Consider the following 19,603-nt stretch of genomic DNA (forward strand, 5'->3'; position numbering starts at 1 on the left):
CTCGTGTTCACCTCTTTTTTCCATAAAAAGAGGACTGAATAATTCATTATATATTGGTTACTCCTGGCTCCATTCCTTTGGTGCTATAATCACCAAACAGCATAAATAAATTTATCTGACTTCAATCCCATTATCATAACGTCACAGGTATTTAGTGGATGTGATAATAGCTTATCATGTCCTACATAATATAAGTGTCCTCATTAGCAAAAATAATTAAAACGCGTATGGCTGTGATGGAGGAGTGAAGCCGGATCTTTGTGTGGTAAAAGAAATATTCCATGAAAATATTAAATATTTAACCACTTGTGAAATATCTGTACTGCTAAATAAGTTATCGAAGAAAACCTTTTAAAAAAAAGCTGGTATGAGATAAAGAATAAACTGTTCAAAGTTTTTGTATATTTGTTTATATTTGTGATAATGTCACATCACCTTTCCACATAAAACTCAGATTAAGACAGCAGAGACCTAAAGCCAGCAGCCATACATTTCCACCTGAAAGCAGGGATGGTAACTTCTTTCGTAGGTCGTCGGGTGGATCCTGACAAAACGTGCTTCTAACGGTTCAGGCAACGTCTGGTATAATGCACTTATTGATCCCATAAAAGTCTGTAATGAATAAACTTAAACATGTATCGAGAAATCAATTGTGATTATAATGAGGCAAATACGATAATATATTTGTATTGTATTGAATACGACGCAGCAATACATATTTAGTAAGAACCTCCTCCACTCAGATTTTCAATGTTAAAAATTAAGGAAAAACATTGTTAAATGACTTGTCTTTCATTCAATGTTCTCATTGTATGATATCAGATTCGATGTAAGCGCCCTTGTCCATCCACCAGTTGGTTCGACTTCTTTTTCCGCACTATTTATAGAATAGATGTATTCAGATGCCATCCAGGGTTTCATCGAAGAATCCTTAGGTCCTGTTACTTTCCAGTACTGCCTTTTAGTATTCATTATTAATTACTTATACCTACTTCGACTACACAATTTAATATCTTTTATCCCTCTGTAATTTTATAAATGTTCTTTATATGAGATAAACCTGTGTTATATGCAGAGATAATACATAAATCCTTCTTTCGTTTTCAAAGTTAGAGTCTTATTTGTTAAGGATTAGAACATTGCTGTGTGGGAAAAGATGGAATGTTGTTGCTATTGGAGAATGAATGATATTATCAAGGTCAAATATGTGACCTTTAGTTGTTGAAGATTTAAGAGAAGAGACATTACTGCCTTTGCTACAGGGAAAACCATTGTTTCTAGATATTTGACAAAATATTGACAAGAGAGAACATGCAAGTGAAAGCTTATTTAGTTTTAACAACAGAATATTTAAATGTACGTGAATAAATCCAAGGTTATATTGAAAAGTAATGGAAAGGTTATGTTGAAATGCAATGAAGAAGCTTATTGATTGTACACTGTGTGAAAATGTTAGGAAAATGAAACAAACATCAAACATTCCGATATTATCTACTCACGTGCACAGTGGTGTTATTTACATCGTTGATAGAGTTGAAGGTGGTTCCGTCAGTACTGTAGGATAATGTATATGTTTTCGCAAAGAAGGTAGAATTTGCCCCAGATGTTACTATTCGAAAGAGCTTTGCTAAGCCACCTGATAAAAGCAATAATAATCCATACCCTACTTTCCAGTTTGATTCTAGTTTATTGGATATTTTACAAATATTATAGACAAATTTAAGTTTGTTCAATAAACCATTAACATATATAATAGAGTGCATAATATATATATAGTAATGATTTGGTAATGATTTTGTATATGAAATTATATTAAATCAACTGTTGTGACGTCAGAAGATGATACTTAAATGATGCCACTGATTCGATGAATGCATTATGACGTCATCATGAAAATTATAGCAATAGAAATCTGTAAATCGTGAATTTGATGAAAAAACTTTGATTTCCATTTTGATTTTAAGTAATTGAAACAAAATGATCACTTCAGCTAACCTCTAAAACCCTCTCAGACTTATCTAATAAATCCATATGGAACGCGGAAATTCAATCACGATCCGCTATCTAACAGCATGACGGTTGTAAAATGTTGGCAAATTATTAACATTACCTAGATCCACTTGTAACCAGGAGTTGGCGTTTTCACCACACCAATACTTTCCAGATTCTGACAAACGCCCGTCTGATGCCTGAGAGGTATATCGAGACAGGTAAGCGCTCAGCTGTGCGTCTGGGACTACAGAAGAGTTTGCTATTCCAAGAGCAGTCTTATTACACGCTAGGTAAAACAAAAATTAAAATCAGCTGTTATATCTGTAGAGCATCGTTCTTATGTTTCATTATCAGATACTTGTAACTGGAAAGTAAGTCAACACAACAAAATGAACTATTTATAGATACGGAGGCAATGACAGGACATACTCACTGACATCACAAGTCGGCCCGCCGTACTCCAATGGACAAGAACACGAGAATCCACGATGGGTATTAGTGTTGTTACACTGGCCATTGTTGTGACACATCTCTCGGAGACACTGATCGACCTCTGAGTAAAAGTCAACAAATCATATTTCACAATAATGGTGTTGTTGTTTAAACGTATTTATACATAAGCCGATAAAATGCTATTTTCATTCTGTATCAAAGGTAGGAAATAATGCTTGTGTACCTAAACTTTTTCTCAGTTTTTTAAACGAAATAATTTATTTCAGGAACAGAATAGACAAGAAAACTGACAAAAAATACATTTTGTGTAAATACAACCACTCAATATTCTCCCGCCGATTAAAAGCCAATGCATCAATAATGTATACACCTATCGATCTCCTCTAAATCCTTATAGCTTCATCTTAATATCTATTGTTAGTATCTACAGGTATATTGTCTCTATCTTGATAACCATACCTAATGTTTCTACCTTAATAACCATACCTAATGTTTCTACCTTAATAACCATACCTTATATTTCTACCTTAATAAACTTATCTATTGTTTTTTCCTTGATATCCATACCTCATGTTTCTACCTTAATAACCATACTTAATGTTTCTACCTTAATTACCATACCTAATGTTTCTACCTTAATAACCATACTTAATGTTTCTACCTTAATTACCATACCTAATGTTTCTACCTTAATAAACCTACCTAATGTTTCTACCTTAATTACCATACCTAATGTTTCTACCTTAATAACCATACCTTATATTTCTACCTTAATAAACTTATCTATTGTTTTTTCCTTGATAACCATACCTAATGTTTCTACCTTAATAACCATACCTAATGTTTCTACCTTAATAACCATACCTTATATTTCTACCTTAATAAACTTATCTATTGTTTTTTCCTTGATATCCATACCTCATGTTTCTACCTTAATAACCATACTTAATGTTTCTACCTTAATTACCATACCTAATGTTTCTACCTTAATAACCATACTTAATGTTTCTACCTTAATTACCATACCTAATGTTTCTACCTTAATAAACCTACCTAATGTTTCTACCTTAATTACCATACCTAATGTTTCTACCTTAATAACCATACCTTATATTTCTACCTTAATAAACTTATCTATTGTTTTTTCCTTGATATCCATACCTCATGTTTCTACCTTAATAACCATACTTAATGTTTCTACCTTAATTACCATACTTAATGTTTCTACCTTAATAACCATACCTATTGTTTCTACCTTAATTACCATACCTAATGTTTCTACCTTAATTACCATACCTAATGTTTCTACCTTATTAACCCTACCTAATGTTTCTACCTTAATAACCCTAACTAATGTTTCTACCTTAATTACCATACCTATTGTTTCTACCTTACTAACCCTACCTAATGTTTCTACCTTAATAACCCTAACTAATGTTTCTACCTTAATTACCATACCTAATGTTTCTACCTTACTAACCCTAACTAATGTTTCTACCTTAATTACCATACCTAATGTTTCTACCTTAATTACCATACCTCATGTTTCTACCTTAATTACCATACCTAATGTTTCTACCTTAATAACCCTAACTAATGTTTCTACCTTAATTACCATACCTATTGTTTCTACCTTAATTACCATACCTCATGTTTCTACCTTAATTACCATACCTAATGTTTCTACCTTAATTACCATACCTAATGTTTCTACCTTAATTACCATACCTAATGTTTCTACCTTAATTACCATACCTAATGTTTCTACCTTAATTACCATACCTCATGTTTCTACCTTAATAACCATACCTAATGTTTCTACCTTAATATCCACACCTAATATTTCTACCTTAATAAACTTATCTATTGTTTTTTCCTTAATATCCATACCTCATGTTTCTACCTTAATAACCATACTTAATGTTTCTACCTTAATAAACCTACCTAATGTTTCTACCTTAATTACCATACCTAATGTTTCTACCTTAATAACTCTACCTAATGTTTCTACCTTAATTACCATACCTAATGTTTCTACCTTAATTACCATACCTAATGTTTCTACCTTAATAAACCTACCTAATGTTTCTACCTTAATTACCATACCTCATGTTTCTACCTTAATAACCCTACCTAACGTTTTCTACCTTAATAACCCTACCTAACGTTTTCTACCTTAATAACCCTACCTAACGTTTCTACCTTAATTACCATACCTAATGTCTCTACTTTGATTACCATACCTAATGTTTTTACCTTAACAACCATACCTAATGTTTCTACCTTAATTACCATACCTAATGTTTCTACCTCAATTACCATACCTCATGTTTCTACCTTAATAACCCTACCTAACGTTTTCTACCTTAATAACCCTACCTAACGTTTCTACCTTAATTACCATACCTAATGTCTCTACTTTGATTACCATACCTAATATTTTTACCTTAACAACCATACCTAATATTTCTATCTTGAACACTGCATCGGCGTACTGGTCACTGGCATCGATAGCGCGGATAGTGAATGTGTAGATGGCGTCTTCATCCGGAGGAATACCTTGGATACGCCAGGGATTGCTCGCTATACTTAGACCAGTGGGGAAATTTCCGGCCACAAGTTCAAACCTGACATCCTGACTCTCTGGGTCCTGTGAAGACAGGAATGATGTTCTCAAACTCAAAAAGTGAGCAAATTTACATATCAATTATCCCCATTTAAAGTTTTCGTGTACAGTATATACGTATGTAACCAAAAAGGTTTCACTTTCCCAACATAGATTTGAGTCGGGATAATGCCGTTTTTTCATTTCTGGAAAAAATATCCCTTGTTTCTATGGCTTGATGTAAGGACTACTGCCAAAAATCAATCTTTACATTGCTGATGTTGATATCGTTTACGTGTTATTATTGTCATTTTTTATCGTATATATATTCATTTAGAAAATTTAAATGACTTGCAGTTTAGTTACCAACACTTCCAGGGGAATCATTATGTTACTGGCACCCTCAAACGTCCCTGAGTACCCGACATGTCCGTGGAAGTGCCAAATGGGCGGCATATTGTTGATGATCACTGGAAACAGCTGATGAACATTAAGAACCAGACGTATGAGCTTTCTATTTGCCCATCTTTGATACTTTAATAAGTTAATGACGACATCAATGAATCCTTGTGAACTATCTAATTTGGTACCGTTTATCATTATTTCATACACTTTCGCCCTTGAATATATATACACTTCAAGTTTAATTAAATTGACTAAAGATGGATTGATGTGATGAAGTGATTAATGTTACCTCCTTAAACATCTACTTATAAAACCGTTCAAATATATATATAATGAAGAATATATTAATTATATTGCAGAAGATAAAACAAGTAATGTCTATATAGTATAAACAGAGATATGTGTGACATGGCCGTGACTAGCACGGTAAGGCCAGAGATATGTGTGACATGGCCGTGACTAGCACGGTACAGCCAGAGATATGTGTGACATGGCCGTGACTAGCACGGTTCAGACAGATATATGTGACATGGCCGTGACTAGCACGGTACAGACAGATATATGTGTGACATGGCCGTGACTAGCACGGTACAGCCAGAGATATATGTGACATGGTCGTGACTAGCACGGTACAGGCAGATATATGTGTGACACGGCCGTGACTAGCACGGTACAGACAGAGATATGTGACATGGCCGTGACTAGCACGGTACAGCCAGAGATATGTGTGACATGGCCGAGACTAGCACGGTTCAGCCAGATATATGTGTGACAAGGCCGTGACTAGCACGGTACAGCCAGAGATATGTGTGACATGGCCGTGACTAGCACGGTTCAGACAGATATATGTGACATGGCCGTGACTAGCACGGTACAGCCAGAGATATGTGTGACATGGCCGTGACTAGCACGGTTCAGCCAGATATATGTGTGACATGGCCGTGACTAGCACGGTACAGCCAGAGATATTTGTGACATGGTCGTGACTAGCACGGTACAGACAGAGATATGTGTGACATGGTCGTGACTAGCACGGTACAGCCAGATATATGTGTGACATGGCCGTGACTAGCACGGTACAGCCAGATGTATGTGTGACATGACCGTGACTACTACGGTACAGCCAGAGATATGTGTGACATGGCCGTGACTAGCACGGTTCAGACAGATATATGTGTGACATGGCCGTGACTAGCACGGTACAGCCAGATATATGTGTGACATGGCCGTGACTAACACGGTACAGCCAGAGATATGTGTGACATGGCCGTGACTAGCACGGTACAGCCAGATATATGTGTGACATGGTCGTGACTAGCACGGTAAGGCCAGAGATATGTGTGACATGGCCGTGACTAGCATGGTACAGACAGATATATGTGTGACATGGCCGTGACTAGCACGGTACAGCCAGAGATATATGTGACATGGCCGTGACTAGCACGGTATATACACTATTATCGTCATCAAATTATAAAATAAATGTACACAAGTCGCCATCCTATATTTTCAGAATGTCAGGCTCTGATGTTAGAATTCTGCCATCATTAACGCATTCGGAATAACAATTATCAGCTTTACTAGACCGAGTTCAGTAGTGGTATACCTACATCTATAATCTCCAACACATCATAGCCATCAAATAGAACTGTCCCTGATCCGTTCTTCACTGGCTGGATGTGGATGTCCCCATTCTCTCCAGACTAAAAAAATAATTAAATGATAACCATTGGTGTAAGATTACTTATATTACAATATGAATTGTCATGCTTTCTTTAAACAAAACTGATAATATCCTAATTTATTTGATAAAGTGATTTTATCAGGGTATACTCTTCGCTATATCAACTAAGATAAATTTTATCAATGTAGATATTCGTATGTTTCTATCCATGGCCATTTATTTGTACATCACATTGTCTTTTCAGCGTTTATCGTGATAGACACTTTCATTGATCCAGAATTTCCCTTACCTGTCCCAAAAGAGTTCCATTATCCTGGGCTGCTATAGCTACGTTTGGAAAGTCCAACTGAAGCACACTAATCACAGCCGTTGTAATGATATCATTTAGACATAACACGTTTACAATGTTTAAGGTACATCTATTTTTGATATAATATAACATATAATTCAATAATATCTTATATTACATTAGAGTGTGATATGCTTATATTTGCATAACAGGAAACGGAAATGAGTTGTCTAAATATGGTTTGGAACAAAATGATGTCATTCCGGGTGTGTCTTCCGTCACGTGTCACACACCTATGGGAAGTCAAATTGTGTCCGGGGGATCGATACCGCAGCCATTTTGTTACTTGCCTATGCTGATAGATTGTTTATAAAAGAGGAAAGGCATACTGTGAAATAATTAAGAAATAACGATATCGGTTACTTAGCAAATCAAAGTTATTTTACCATGTTAATGATATAATTCAATATTTTAAAATTTTGATATAAAAACGAATTTGCACGATGTATGTTATTTCAAATCACCGTTACATTGTTCCTCATGAAGGTCAAGATGTCTTCTTGCCATCATGTTATATCGACATTCCCTATGACGTCATTTCCGCCTAGAAAATGTGTTACATAGTTGTATGTCAATGTCACGTCAGTGAGCTGAATCCGGATGTATAAAATGATAAAAAAAAACATACTTACTCGCCCGGAGTCCCGGCAATGGCTAAAGTAATTATACATGAAAATATGTATGTAAGTCTTAGATTCAATGTCATATCCGCCATATCGTTCGTCAGATCAAGCTGAAGCTGAACATGACCATTATACCTGCATAGTTGTGTAGGCAGTGGTGGCACCAGCAGTTATGTGTCGGCTCTGGAATGTAAACACCGTAACCTTCAATAGGATTTACCTGAATTTACCCCCATTTGTTTCAGTGCTGGCGCTTACTATCACTGATTCCTTCAAATGTTTTATAAAAGTAATCACAACTCGAGATAAAGACCCAAAATCATAACAGTGTTCCTTTTCCTCTATATTTCTCCTCAAGTTAAACTCATCCTCATCACTCATGGTGCCGTCATGTCGCATAGAAGAGTATAATAAACAATTCTACTTCTTTCTTTAATCAAAGGTTAAACTTATACTATAATCAGCCGGTTTGTTCAAGTAGTGTAAAAGTTTTAGATATTTACAAAACCAACAGAGATGGATTGATACTCGGTTAAGTTAAAATAAATATACCTAGCAACAATGCTAGATTCTTATTAAATAAGGCTAGAGTAAACGATGACGGCACATCACAAATTTTACAAAGGAAGGAATACGTGTGGTTACTCAGTATCAGTCTGTAGAATAAGTCCTATAGCATCTGTATTAAAGGGTACTTATAGAAACGAGTGGAGTAACAATTAGTTTATCACGGTAGAGCTGGATTTCAAACATTCAAAGCTGACTTACAGGGCATACCGATATCAAAGGGTGACTGGACAAAGTCTGACAAATATGGGCGCAAACTTTGTAAGCATCGGTAGCAAATAGTAAATAGAATATCCTTTAGTAGATAAAAAATGGGGTTATGTTATCTGTTTACACGCATTTATAATCGTTACCTTTCATTCAACAGTGCCATTAATTTGGTTTAATCAGCAATATGATAAAAAAACAACAGAAACTGATGAAACACCAGGCAAACAGAAAAACATGTCTAGTCACAGAACAAACAAGGAATCACGCTACGTGTAACGGACATCTAAAACCAGGAAGTTCCAACGCGAGGCCCTTGTTTATCTATGTCCGTCATTGCTGTGTGTCCGTTGTTAGGTTACGTAGAATCCGAAGCACGATACAGGTGTAAATGACGCCCATGGATTAACCTGCTATAGAACGATAAATGGATCAAATCTTCTCTCAAACTTAGGTCACCACTTAGCGTTGCTATGATAACACTGAAATCGAGCAATTGCCTCCTCCGCCAAAACCTGCCTGGGTAACTGTCTAAAGAAACAGTTTCCGGTGACTTAAGAAAGAAATCCATCATGGCGGCATTGTATGCAGTATTCATTTTATTGCCAACAATTGTCACATCCAGGTGAGAGAATATCTCAGAAAATATTCAATGTATCGTTCCTGATATTCGAATGGCGTTGTCTGGTTAAAATGTGACCTTTATTTTACAGTTTTTTCCAAGTAAACTATCCAAACGTAAATATATCGTCGGAACCGAACGGGGATTTGATCTTTGAGGTAAGTCTTGTTGTTTGCATTTCCTTTCCAAAATTCAGTTCCTTTTTCATTTGGTTCGACATTAAAATGTTTATCTATTATCAACAAAGTGAAAAAGAAATAATTAAATGCCAGGGATATATTTTGAGTTTGTCTAAGCTGTTCTAACATTTGAATATTAATTCGATTTGAGGTCAGTAGCAAGTGTTTCTCTGCTCTGCTTGTCAAAATGTTTGACGAATATCTCTCTCCTGTTATTGCTATCAATAATTCAATACATATCTGCATTTTTATCTTAAATCGATGTGAAACTTTCAGGCTGGCAAAGGGGGCGATGTCATTCTAAAGCCTGGTGCTGGAGGAACTGTCTACATAGCTGGCAGAGACCTGAGAAAATTTATCCAGGCATGTTGATTATAAAACCTTATCTTATACTTGTATAGGGGCAATATAATTTATCTGATCATTAAATTATTGGTTTTATCATGGGAGTGGTATGGAAGTTCGATGCTGTGATATAAAGCTTAGCTCGATAGTTGAGAAAATGTATGATATATTGGATGTGTAATTCGAAATCAAGTGCGTTAATACATATTTCATTTATTTTTTCAGTTTTTGAAATATTCAGCTACACTCTCTAATAAAATGTTCAACATTTTTATAAACTTTACATTTAATTCAATAAAATTATTGAACGGAGTAGAAATATCACATCCATGTTTATGCTATATACAGAAAGTGAAAAGCCTGCCTCCTATATGGACAAAGCAGTCAGTTCACGGGTCTTTGGGTACGTTCAGCTCCGGTAACTCCATCTCTGTATCAGTGGAGGCAAAGGTATGTTTTCATTCGTAAAGTGTTCGCTGCTGTAATACATCTTGTAGAAATATAATGGTCAATTTGTAAATGAGATACCTACAATTATACAAGTTTGAAAGTATATGTTGAAAGCTTAGCTCCTCTGGAAAGTTATTCAGTACAAAAATGTTACAAGAATATCGATGTCTAGCTGTTGAAATTGTATCTATTCAACAGACATACGATACATTAATACAAACTTACATGTTTAAAATGTGACTTTTTTAACCGTGGAAGGACCCGGATGGTCAAAGCATTGTGTATGAATTGGTGTCGGGTCATCTTCCTCCCGGAACTACACTGAATAACGCCACCGGAGTGATCTCTGGAAGTGCTCCCGATGTGGATGCTACCTACCACTTTGAAATTCGCGCCACTGACGTTCACGGGAAATATGCTGACGGGTCCTTCAGCATCAGTATCCGAGGTTTGTTTCAGTTAACTTGATACCAACACATCAGAGACATGTGACAAAGGAAGATTTCAATTTAAAATGAAAACGAAATAAACGATATACCTGAATGAAACATATAAACTGACTCTATATATAGAGTATCCCATTTCGTTTAAAATGAACCTTTTTCATTTGAAAAAAATACTGAGGAGTAGCATACATCATAACACAAAACGCATATGACGCAATGAAGTTTAGGTGTCATGATGTAAACAACGGGAACCTACAATCAATCACTGCTCCGCTCTGTACCTAATATTTAATCAAGTTATTGGCATCTTTACACTGATAGTAAGGTAGTCAGGTGATCTATTAACAAGTATCTTTACACTAATAGAATGGTAGTTATATTATCAATTAGCAAGTATCTTTACACTGATAGTATGGTAGTTATGTTATCAATTAGCAGGTATCTTTACACTGATAGTATGGTAGTTATGTTATCAATTAGCAGGTATCTTTACACTGATAGTATGGTAGTTATGTTATCAATTAGCAGGTATCTTTACACTGATAGTATGGTAGTTATGTTATCAATTAGCAGGTATCTTTACACTGATAGTATGGTAGTTATGTTATCAATTAGCAGGTATCTTTACACTGATAGTATTGTAGTTATGTTATCAATTAGCAGGTATCTTTACACTGATAGTATGGTAGTTATGTTATCAATTAGCAGGTATCTTTACACTGATAGTATGGTAGTTATGTTATCAATTAGCAGGTATCTTTACACTGATAGTATGGTAGTTATGTTATCAATTAGCAGGTATCTTTACACTGATAGTATGGTAGTTATGTTATCAATTAGCAGGTATCTTTACACTGATAGTATGGTAGTTATGTTATCAATTAGCAGGGATAGTATTGTAGTTATGTTATCAATTAGCAGGTATCTTTACACTGATAGTATGGTAGTTATGTTATCAATTAGCAGGTATCTTTACACTGATAGTATTGTAGTTATGTTATCAATTAGCAGGGATAGTATTGTAGTTATGTTATCAATTAGCAGGTATCTTTACACTGATAGTATGGTAGTTATGTTATCAATTAGCAGGTATCTTTACACTGATAGTATGGTAGTTATGTTATCAATTAGCAGGTATCTTTACACTGATAGTATGGTAGTTATGTTATCAATTAGCAGGTATCTTTACACTGATAGTATTGTAGTTATGTTATCAATTAGCAGGGATAGTATTGTAGTTATGTTATCAATTAGCAGGTATCTTTACACTGATAGTATGGTAGTTATGTTATCAATTAGCAGGTATCTTTACACTGATAGTATGGTAGTTATGTTATCAATTAGCAGGTATCTTTACACTGATAGTATGGTAGTTATGTTATCAATTAGCAGGTATCTTTACACTGATAGTATTGTAGTTATGTTATCAATTAGCAGGTATCTTTACACTGATAGTATGGTAGTTATGTTATCAATTAGCAGGTATCTTTACACTGATAGTATGGTAGTTATGTTATCAATTAGCAGGTATCTTTACACTGATAGTATGGTAGTTATGTTATCAATTAGCAGGTATCTTTACACTGATAGTATTGTAGTTATGTTATCAATTAGCAGGTATCTTTACACTGATAGTATTGTAGTTATGTTATCAATTAGCAGGTATCTTTACACTGATAGTATTGTAGTTATGTTATCAATTAGCAGGTATCTTTACACTGATAGTATGGTAGTTATGTTATCAATTAGCAGGTATCTTTACACTGATAGTATGGTAGTTATGTTATCAATTAGCAGGTATCTTTACACTGATAGTATGGTAGTTATGTTATCAATTAGCAGGTATCTTTACACTGATAGTATTGTAGTCGTGTGAAAAATTCGATTAATTATGCCAATTAAGTTTTAAATCATTTGTCTCGTCAGCTGTTGTTTCATTAACCTTACAGAACAAGACCAGTGTAAAAGTAATCCGTGTGAACATGGTGGAACATGCACGGATAACCTAAATGACTTTTCCTGTAAATGTACCCAGGCCTATGGTGGAGATCGGTGTGAAACACGTGAGTTACACAGTCTCAAACTAATTTTTCGATAGTTCGTTTTTTCAGGTGATTTTTCCGCTGAATATCAAATTAAATACGTTAATTTTTTAGTATGCTCTATGAACGCCTTTGGTGTGGACCAGAACGTTAAACTTATTCCCGACGCCCAGATTTCGGCTCACTTAACTTACAGCACGTACAACGCCCACGATGGTCGCCTCAACTCGAACTCAGGGTGGATAGGGAATGGATCTGGGTCTTACTTACAGGTACGTATTGCTGTGATTAGGTACAATAATTCACTATAGAGTACACAAATAACATATCATTTCTCGACTAGAAAGAAAATACGAGTGGATAGAAAATAAAGTAGTAAAGACGTATAAATGAAAACATAATAATAGGGATCAAGTTATAAGAAGGTAACAGCGCCAGATAATGATAAATTAACAGTTCTGCTAACTGTTGGACTAAATTTCTCGTGTGACTTTCAATAACGGTAAGAAATACAAACATTTCCCGAAACTATTTCACTACAAGCCGTTATAACATTTCCCCGCGAAACTATTTCACTACAAGTCGTTTCCCCACGAAACTATTTCACTACAAGCCGTTATAACATTTCCCCGTGAAACTATATCACTACAAGCCGTTATAACATTTCCCCACGAAAATATTTCACTACAAGCCGTTATAACGTTTCCCCGGGAAATTATTTCACTACAAGCCGTTATAACATTTCCCCACGAAACTATTTCACTGCAAGCCGTTATAACATTTCCCAATGAAACTATTTCACTACAAGCCGTTTTAATATTTCCCAATGAAACTATTTCACTACAAGCCGTTATAACATTTCCCCGCGAAACTATTTCACTACAAGCCGTTATAACATTTCCCCGCGAAACTATTTCACTACAAGCCGTTATAACATTTCCCCGCGAAACTATTTCACTACAAGCCGTTTCCCCACGAAACTATTTCACTACAAGCCGTTATAACATTTCCCCGCGAAACTATTTCACTACAAGCCGTTATAACATTTCCCCGTAAAACTATTTCACTACCAGCCGTTATAACATTTCCCCGCGAAACTATTTCACTACAAGCCGTTATAACATTTCCCAATGAAACTATTTCACTACAAGCCGTTTCCCCGTGAAATTATTTTACTACAAGCCGTTTTAATATTTCCCCGTGAAACTATTTCACTACAAGCCGTTATAACATTTCCCCACGAAACTATTTCACTACAAGCCGTTATAACATTTCCCCGCGAAACTATTTCACTACAAGCCGTTATAACATTTCCCCGTGAAACTATTTCACTACCAGCCGTTATAACATTTCCCCGCGAAACTATTTCACTACAAGCCGTTATAACATTTCCCAATGAAACTATTTCACTACAAGCCGTTTCCCCGTGAAATTATTTTACTACAAGCCGTTTTAATATTTCCCCGCGAAACTATTTCACTACAAGCCGTTATAACATTTCCCCACGAAACTATTTCACTACAAGCCGTTATAACATTTCCCAATGAAACTATTTCACTACAAGCCGTTATAACATTTCCCCGCGAAACTATTTCACTACAAGCCGTTATAACATTTCCCCGTGAAATTATTTCACTACAAGCCGTGAAACTATTTCACTACAAGCCGTTATAACATTTCCCAATGAAACTATTTCACTACAAGCCGTTATAACATTTCCCCGCGAAACTATTTCACTACAAGCCGTTATAACATTTCCCCGTGAAACTATTTCACTACAAGCCGTTATAACATTTCCCCACGAAACTATTTCACTACAAGCCGTTATAACATTTCCCCGCGAAACTATTTCACTACAAGCCGTTATAACATTTCCCCACGAAACTATTTCACTACAAGCCGTTATAACATTTCCCCGGGAAATTATTTCACTACAAGCCGTTATAACATTTCCCCGTGAAACTATTTCACTACAAGCCGTTATAACATTTCCCCGTGAAACTATTTCACTACAAGCCGTTATAACATTTCCCAATGAAACTATTTCACTACAAGCCGAAACTATTTCACTACAAGCCGTTATAACATTTCCCCGTGAAACTATTTCACTACAAGCCGTTATAACATTTCCCAATGAAACTATTTCACTACAAGCCGTTATAACATTTCCCCGCGAAACTATTTCACTACAAGCCGTTATAACATTTCCCCACGAAACTATTTCACTACAAGCCGTTATAACATTTCCCAATGAAACTATTTCACTACAAGCCGTTATAACATTTCCCCGCGAAACTATTTCACTACAAGCCGTTATAACATTTCCCCGTGAAACTATTTCACTACAAGCCGTTTCCCCACGAAACTATTTCACTACCAGCCGTTATAACATTTCCCCGCGAAACTATTTCACTACAAGCCGTTATAACATTTCCCAATGAAACTATTTCACTACAAGCCGTTATAACATTTCCCCGTGAAACTATTTCACTACAAGCCGTTATAACATGAAACTATTTCACTACAAGCCGTTATACGAAACTATTTCACTACAAGCCGTTATAACATTTCCCCACGAAACTATTTCACTGCAAGCCGTTATAACATTTCCCCGTGAAACTATTTCACTACAAGCCGTTATAACATTTCCCCGTGAAACTATTTCACTACAAGCCGTTTCCCCACGAAACTATTTCACTACAAGCCGTTATAATTTTCCCAGCGAAACTATTTCACTACAAGCCGTTATAACATTTCCCCGCGAAAATATTTCACTACAAGCCGTTATAACGTTTCCCCGTGAAACTATTTCACTACAAGCCGTTATAACATTTCCCAATGAAACTATTTCACTACAAGCCGTTATAACATTTCCCCACGAAACTATTTCACTACCAGCCGTAATAACATTTCCCCGTGAAACTATTTCACTACCAGCCGTTATGAAACTATTTCACTAACGTTATAACATTTCCCAATGAAACTATTTCACTACAAGCCGTTATAACCCCGACGAAACTATTTCACTACAAGCCGTTATAACATTTCCCGTTATAACATTTGAAACTATTTCACTACAAGCCGTTATAACAACGAAACTATTTCACTACAAGCCGTTATAACATTTCACTACCCGTTATAACATTTCCCCACGAAACTATTTCACTACAAGCCGTTTCCCCACGAAACTATTTCACTACAAGCCGTTATAACGTTTCCCCGGGAAATTATTTCACTACAAGCCGTTATAACATTTCCCCGGGAAATTATTTCACTACAAGCCGTTATAACATTTCCCGACGAAACTATTTCACTGCAAGCCGTTATAACATTTCCCAATGAAACTATTTCACTACAAGCCGTTATAACATTTCCCCACGAAACTATTTCACTACAAGCCGTTATAACATTTCCCAATGAAACTATTTCACTACAAGCCGTTATAACATTTCCCTATTTCACTACAAGCCGTTATAAATTTCCCAATGAAACGCGAAACTATTTCACTACAAGCCGTTATAACATTTCCCAAGCCATTATAACATTTCCCCGCGAAACTATTTCACTACAAGCCGTTATAACATTTCCCCGTGAAACTATTTCACTAAAAGCCGTTATAACATTTCCCGACGAAACTATTTCACTGCAAGCCGTTATAACATTTCCCCGCGAAACTATTTCACTACAAGCCGTAATAACATTTCCCCGTGAAACTATTTCACTACAAGCCGTTATAACATTTCCCGACGAAACTATTTCACTACAAGCCGTTATAACATTTCCCAATGAAACTATTTCACTACAAGCCGTAATAACATTTCCCCGTGAAACTATTTCACTACAAGCCGTTATAACATTTCCCAATGAAACTATTTCACTACAAGCCGTTATAACATTTCCCGACGAAACTATTTCACTGCAAGCCGTTATAACATTTCCCAATGAAACTATTTCACTACAAGCCGTTATAACATTTCCCCCCCCCCAGGAAACTATTTCACTACAAGCCGTTATAACATTTCCCGACGAAACTATTTCACTACAAGCCGTTATAACATTTCCCCCCCCAGGAAACTATTTCACTACAAGCCGTTATAACATTTCCCAACGAAACTATTTCACTACAAGCCGTTATAACATTTCCCCGTGAAACTATTTCACTACAAGCCGTTTCCCCACGAAACTATTTCACTACAAGCCGTTATAACGTTTCCCAGCGAAACTATTTCACTGCAAGCCGTTATAACATTTCCCAATGAAACTATTTCACTACAAGCCGTTATAACATTTCACTACCAGCCGTTATAACATTTCCCCGCGAAACTATTTCACTACAAGCCGTTATAACATTTCCCAATGAAACTATTTCACTACAAGCCGTTATAACATTTCCCCCCCAGGAAACTATTTCACTACAAGCCGTTATAACATTTCCCAATGAAACTATTTCACTACAAGCCGTTATAACATTTCCCCCCCCCCCAGGAAACTATTTCACTACAAGCCGTTATAACATTTCCCCCAAGGAAACTATTTCACTACAAGCCGTTATAACATTTCCCAATGAAACTATTTCACTACAAGCCGTTATAACATTTCCCAATGAAACTATTTCACTGCAAGCCGTTATAACATTTCCCCCCCAGGAAACTATTTCACTACAAGCCGTTATAACATTTCCCAATGAAACTATTTCACTACAAGCCGTTATAACATTTCCCGACGAAACTATTTCACTACAAGCCGTTATAACATTTCCCAATGAAACTATTTCACTGCAAGCCGTTATAACATTTCTCCACGAAACTATTTCACTACAAGCCGTTATAACATTTCCCAATGAAACTATTTCACTAAAAGCCGTTATAACGTTTCCCCGCGAAACTATTTCACTACAAGCCGTTATAACATTTCCCAATGAAACTATATCACTACAAGCCGTTATAACATTTCCCCGCGAAACTATTTCACTGCAAGCCGTTATAACATTTCCCAATGAAACTATTTCACTACAAGCTGTTATAACATTTCCCCGCGAAACTATTTCACTACAAGCCGTTATAACATTTCCCCACGAAACTATTTCACTACAAGCCGTTATAACATTTCCCCGCGAAACTATTTCACTACAAGCCGTTATAACATTTCCCCCACGAAATTATTTCACTACAAGCCGTTATAACATTTCTCCGGGAAATTATTTCGCTACAAGCCATTATAACATTTCCCCGTGAAACTATTTCACTACAAGCCGTTATAACATTTCCACGCGAAGCTATTTCATTACAAGCCGTTTTAAATTGAAAACCAAATTTTGAATTTCTTTGACGCTAGATTGAATACTGATAAACGACGTGTATAATTCAGGTGGACCTCGGTAATGTGACCAGAGTGTTCGGCATAGCCACACAGAGCTACAGGTCGTCATCTTACTATACACTAACCTACCAAGTCACTTACAGTCGCGATGGCAACATCTTCACGAACGCAACTGGTGCCAGCGGAAATGTGAGTTGTTCCTTTCTTCAGCTTTGAAGTAACTTCACTGCGTTAAAATTATTTTTCTTTTTTTTCTAATTTGTTATAATCATCATTGAGGCTTACAATAATGTTATGATCGACATACTGAAATAACTGGTTTAGAAATCCATACTTTTTGTACTAGAAATCATAAATATATAATCCAGATAAACAATAAATTAGATTCTATTTTAAATTGCAGATTTTTTCCGCGAGTGCGAGTTACGACAGCATAATTAAACATGACTTGATGACGCCAGTTGTTGCCCGATTTGTCCGCTTCTATCCAAGATTGTGGCACACAGGAGGCAAGCCTGGACTCAGAGTGGAGGTGTACGGCTGCTACTGAAAAGTCCTTTATTAATAAATTTCTATAAAAACATTCAGTCACTTGTGTTCAGTCATATATCCAACAACAAATGCCAGAGGAAATGGGGACCTGTTGTCGTATATTTATTAGTTCTCATGTTCTGAATGGTATTGATGTAAGCAGCGATTTGAAACCGTCTCCTTTATGTGCCATTGACAGCGACAATTCACTATTCGACCAGTCGACGAAACCGTGTATTCTTCTGGCAAATTGATGGGACGCATTTTCCATCTAATTTGTTTCATATTCCTCCACTCAAAAAACTGTTGTCTAGACTCTGTCTTTAAAGGAAACAGACGTTTTTAGAAAACTCACAGAAATGCAGTTTTCAAAGACTGCTTGTGCAGAAGATAAAATCTTGAATACTTTTATATTTCCATATTATCAATTTCATCATGATATCTGTTAGATCTTTGTCCCTTTTCTCTTCTCAAAATCACTGTCAGAACAATTATGCACAACCAGGGAGTAAGACATTTTTTTATAAATACTAAAAGTGACAACAATAAGAAAAATAGGGAAAATGACACAATAATTTTTTAAAACAGACTTAACCTTTATAATCCAAATATCTGCTGGTGTCGAACATAGATAATCCATCAAGTTCACAATGTACACAGAATCGATTCTGTAGAGGTTTGTTATGTTTCTGTATTGTGAAGCTCTTTTCAGTAGTTCACCGACGTAAATGTAAGATAAGAGTACCAGCAAATTTAAAAGTGGACAGTGGATGCCATCTGGAAA

General features: G+C 35.9%; 2 protein-coding genes across 2 annotated transcripts; one reads left to right on the forward strand and one right to left on the reverse strand.

Moving 5' to 3' along the window:
• Nucleotides 1–471: 471 nt before the first annotated feature.
• LOC132545738 (uncharacterized) lies at nucleotides 472–8,194 on the reverse strand. The gene is made up of 9 exons (XM_060209428.1): nucleotides 8,121–8,194; nucleotides 7,429–7,495; nucleotides 7,062–7,158; nucleotides 5,417–5,520; nucleotides 4,906–5,095; nucleotides 2,426–2,545; nucleotides 2,111–2,278; nucleotides 1,500–1,636; nucleotides 472–612 (listed from the first exon to the last, which is right to left on the reverse strand). Exons 1-9 carry the CDS (start codon nucleotides 8,192–8,194, stop codon nucleotides 472–474), a joined length of 1,098 nt encoding a protein of 365 aa, XP_060065411.1.
• A 1,263-nt stretch (nucleotides 8,195–9,457) lies between these two features.
• Nucleotides 9,458–18,838, forward strand: LOC132545761 (EGF-like repeat and discoidin I-like domain-containing protein 3). Its single transcript, XM_060209450.1, has 9 exons — nucleotides 9,458–9,510; nucleotides 9,599–9,665; nucleotides 9,963–10,049; nucleotides 10,380–10,481; nucleotides 10,740–10,929; nucleotides 12,877–12,990; nucleotides 13,084–13,241; nucleotides 18,337–18,477; nucleotides 18,692–18,838. Exons 1-9 carry the CDS (start codon nucleotides 9,458–9,460, stop codon nucleotides 18,836–18,838), a joined length of 1,059 nt encoding a protein of 352 aa, XP_060065433.1.
• Nucleotides 18,839–19,603: the final 765 nt, after the last annotated feature.

This window comes from Ylistrum balloti, unplaced genomic scaffold (assembly GCF_031769215.1).
Source record: "Ylistrum balloti isolate Yb309-2 unplaced genomic scaffold, AGI_CSIRO_Ybal_v1 Utg369856, whole genome shotgun sequence".
Taxonomy (NCBI): Eukaryota; Metazoa; Mollusca; class Bivalvia; order Pectinida; family Pectinidae; genus Ylistrum; species Ylistrum balloti.

Coding starts and splice junctions, on each gene's coding strand:
- LOC132545738 (XM_060209428.1), bottom strand. CDS start 8,194: ATGACATTGAATCTAAGACTTACATACATATTTTCATGTATAATTACT. Junction 5,096..5,416: donor TGATTCCCCTGGAAGTGTTG/GTAACTAAACTG, acceptor CTGTCTTCACAG/GACCCAGAGAGTCAGGATGT. Junction 613..1,499: donor TAAATAACACCACTGTGCAC/GTGAGTAGATAA, acceptor TATTCATTACAG/ACTTTTATGGGATCAATAAG.
- LOC132545761 (XM_060209450.1), top strand. CDS start 9,458: ATGGCGGCATTGTATGCAGTATTCATTTTATTGCCAACAATTGTCACA. Junction 10,930..12,876: donor CTTCAGCATCAGTATCCGAG/GTTTGTTTCAGT, acceptor TTAACCTTACAG/AACAAGACCAGTGTAAAAGT. Junction 18,478..18,691: donor CAACTGGTGCCAGCGGAAAT/GTGAGTTGTTCC, acceptor TTTAAATTGCAG/ATTTTTTCCGCGAGTGCGAG.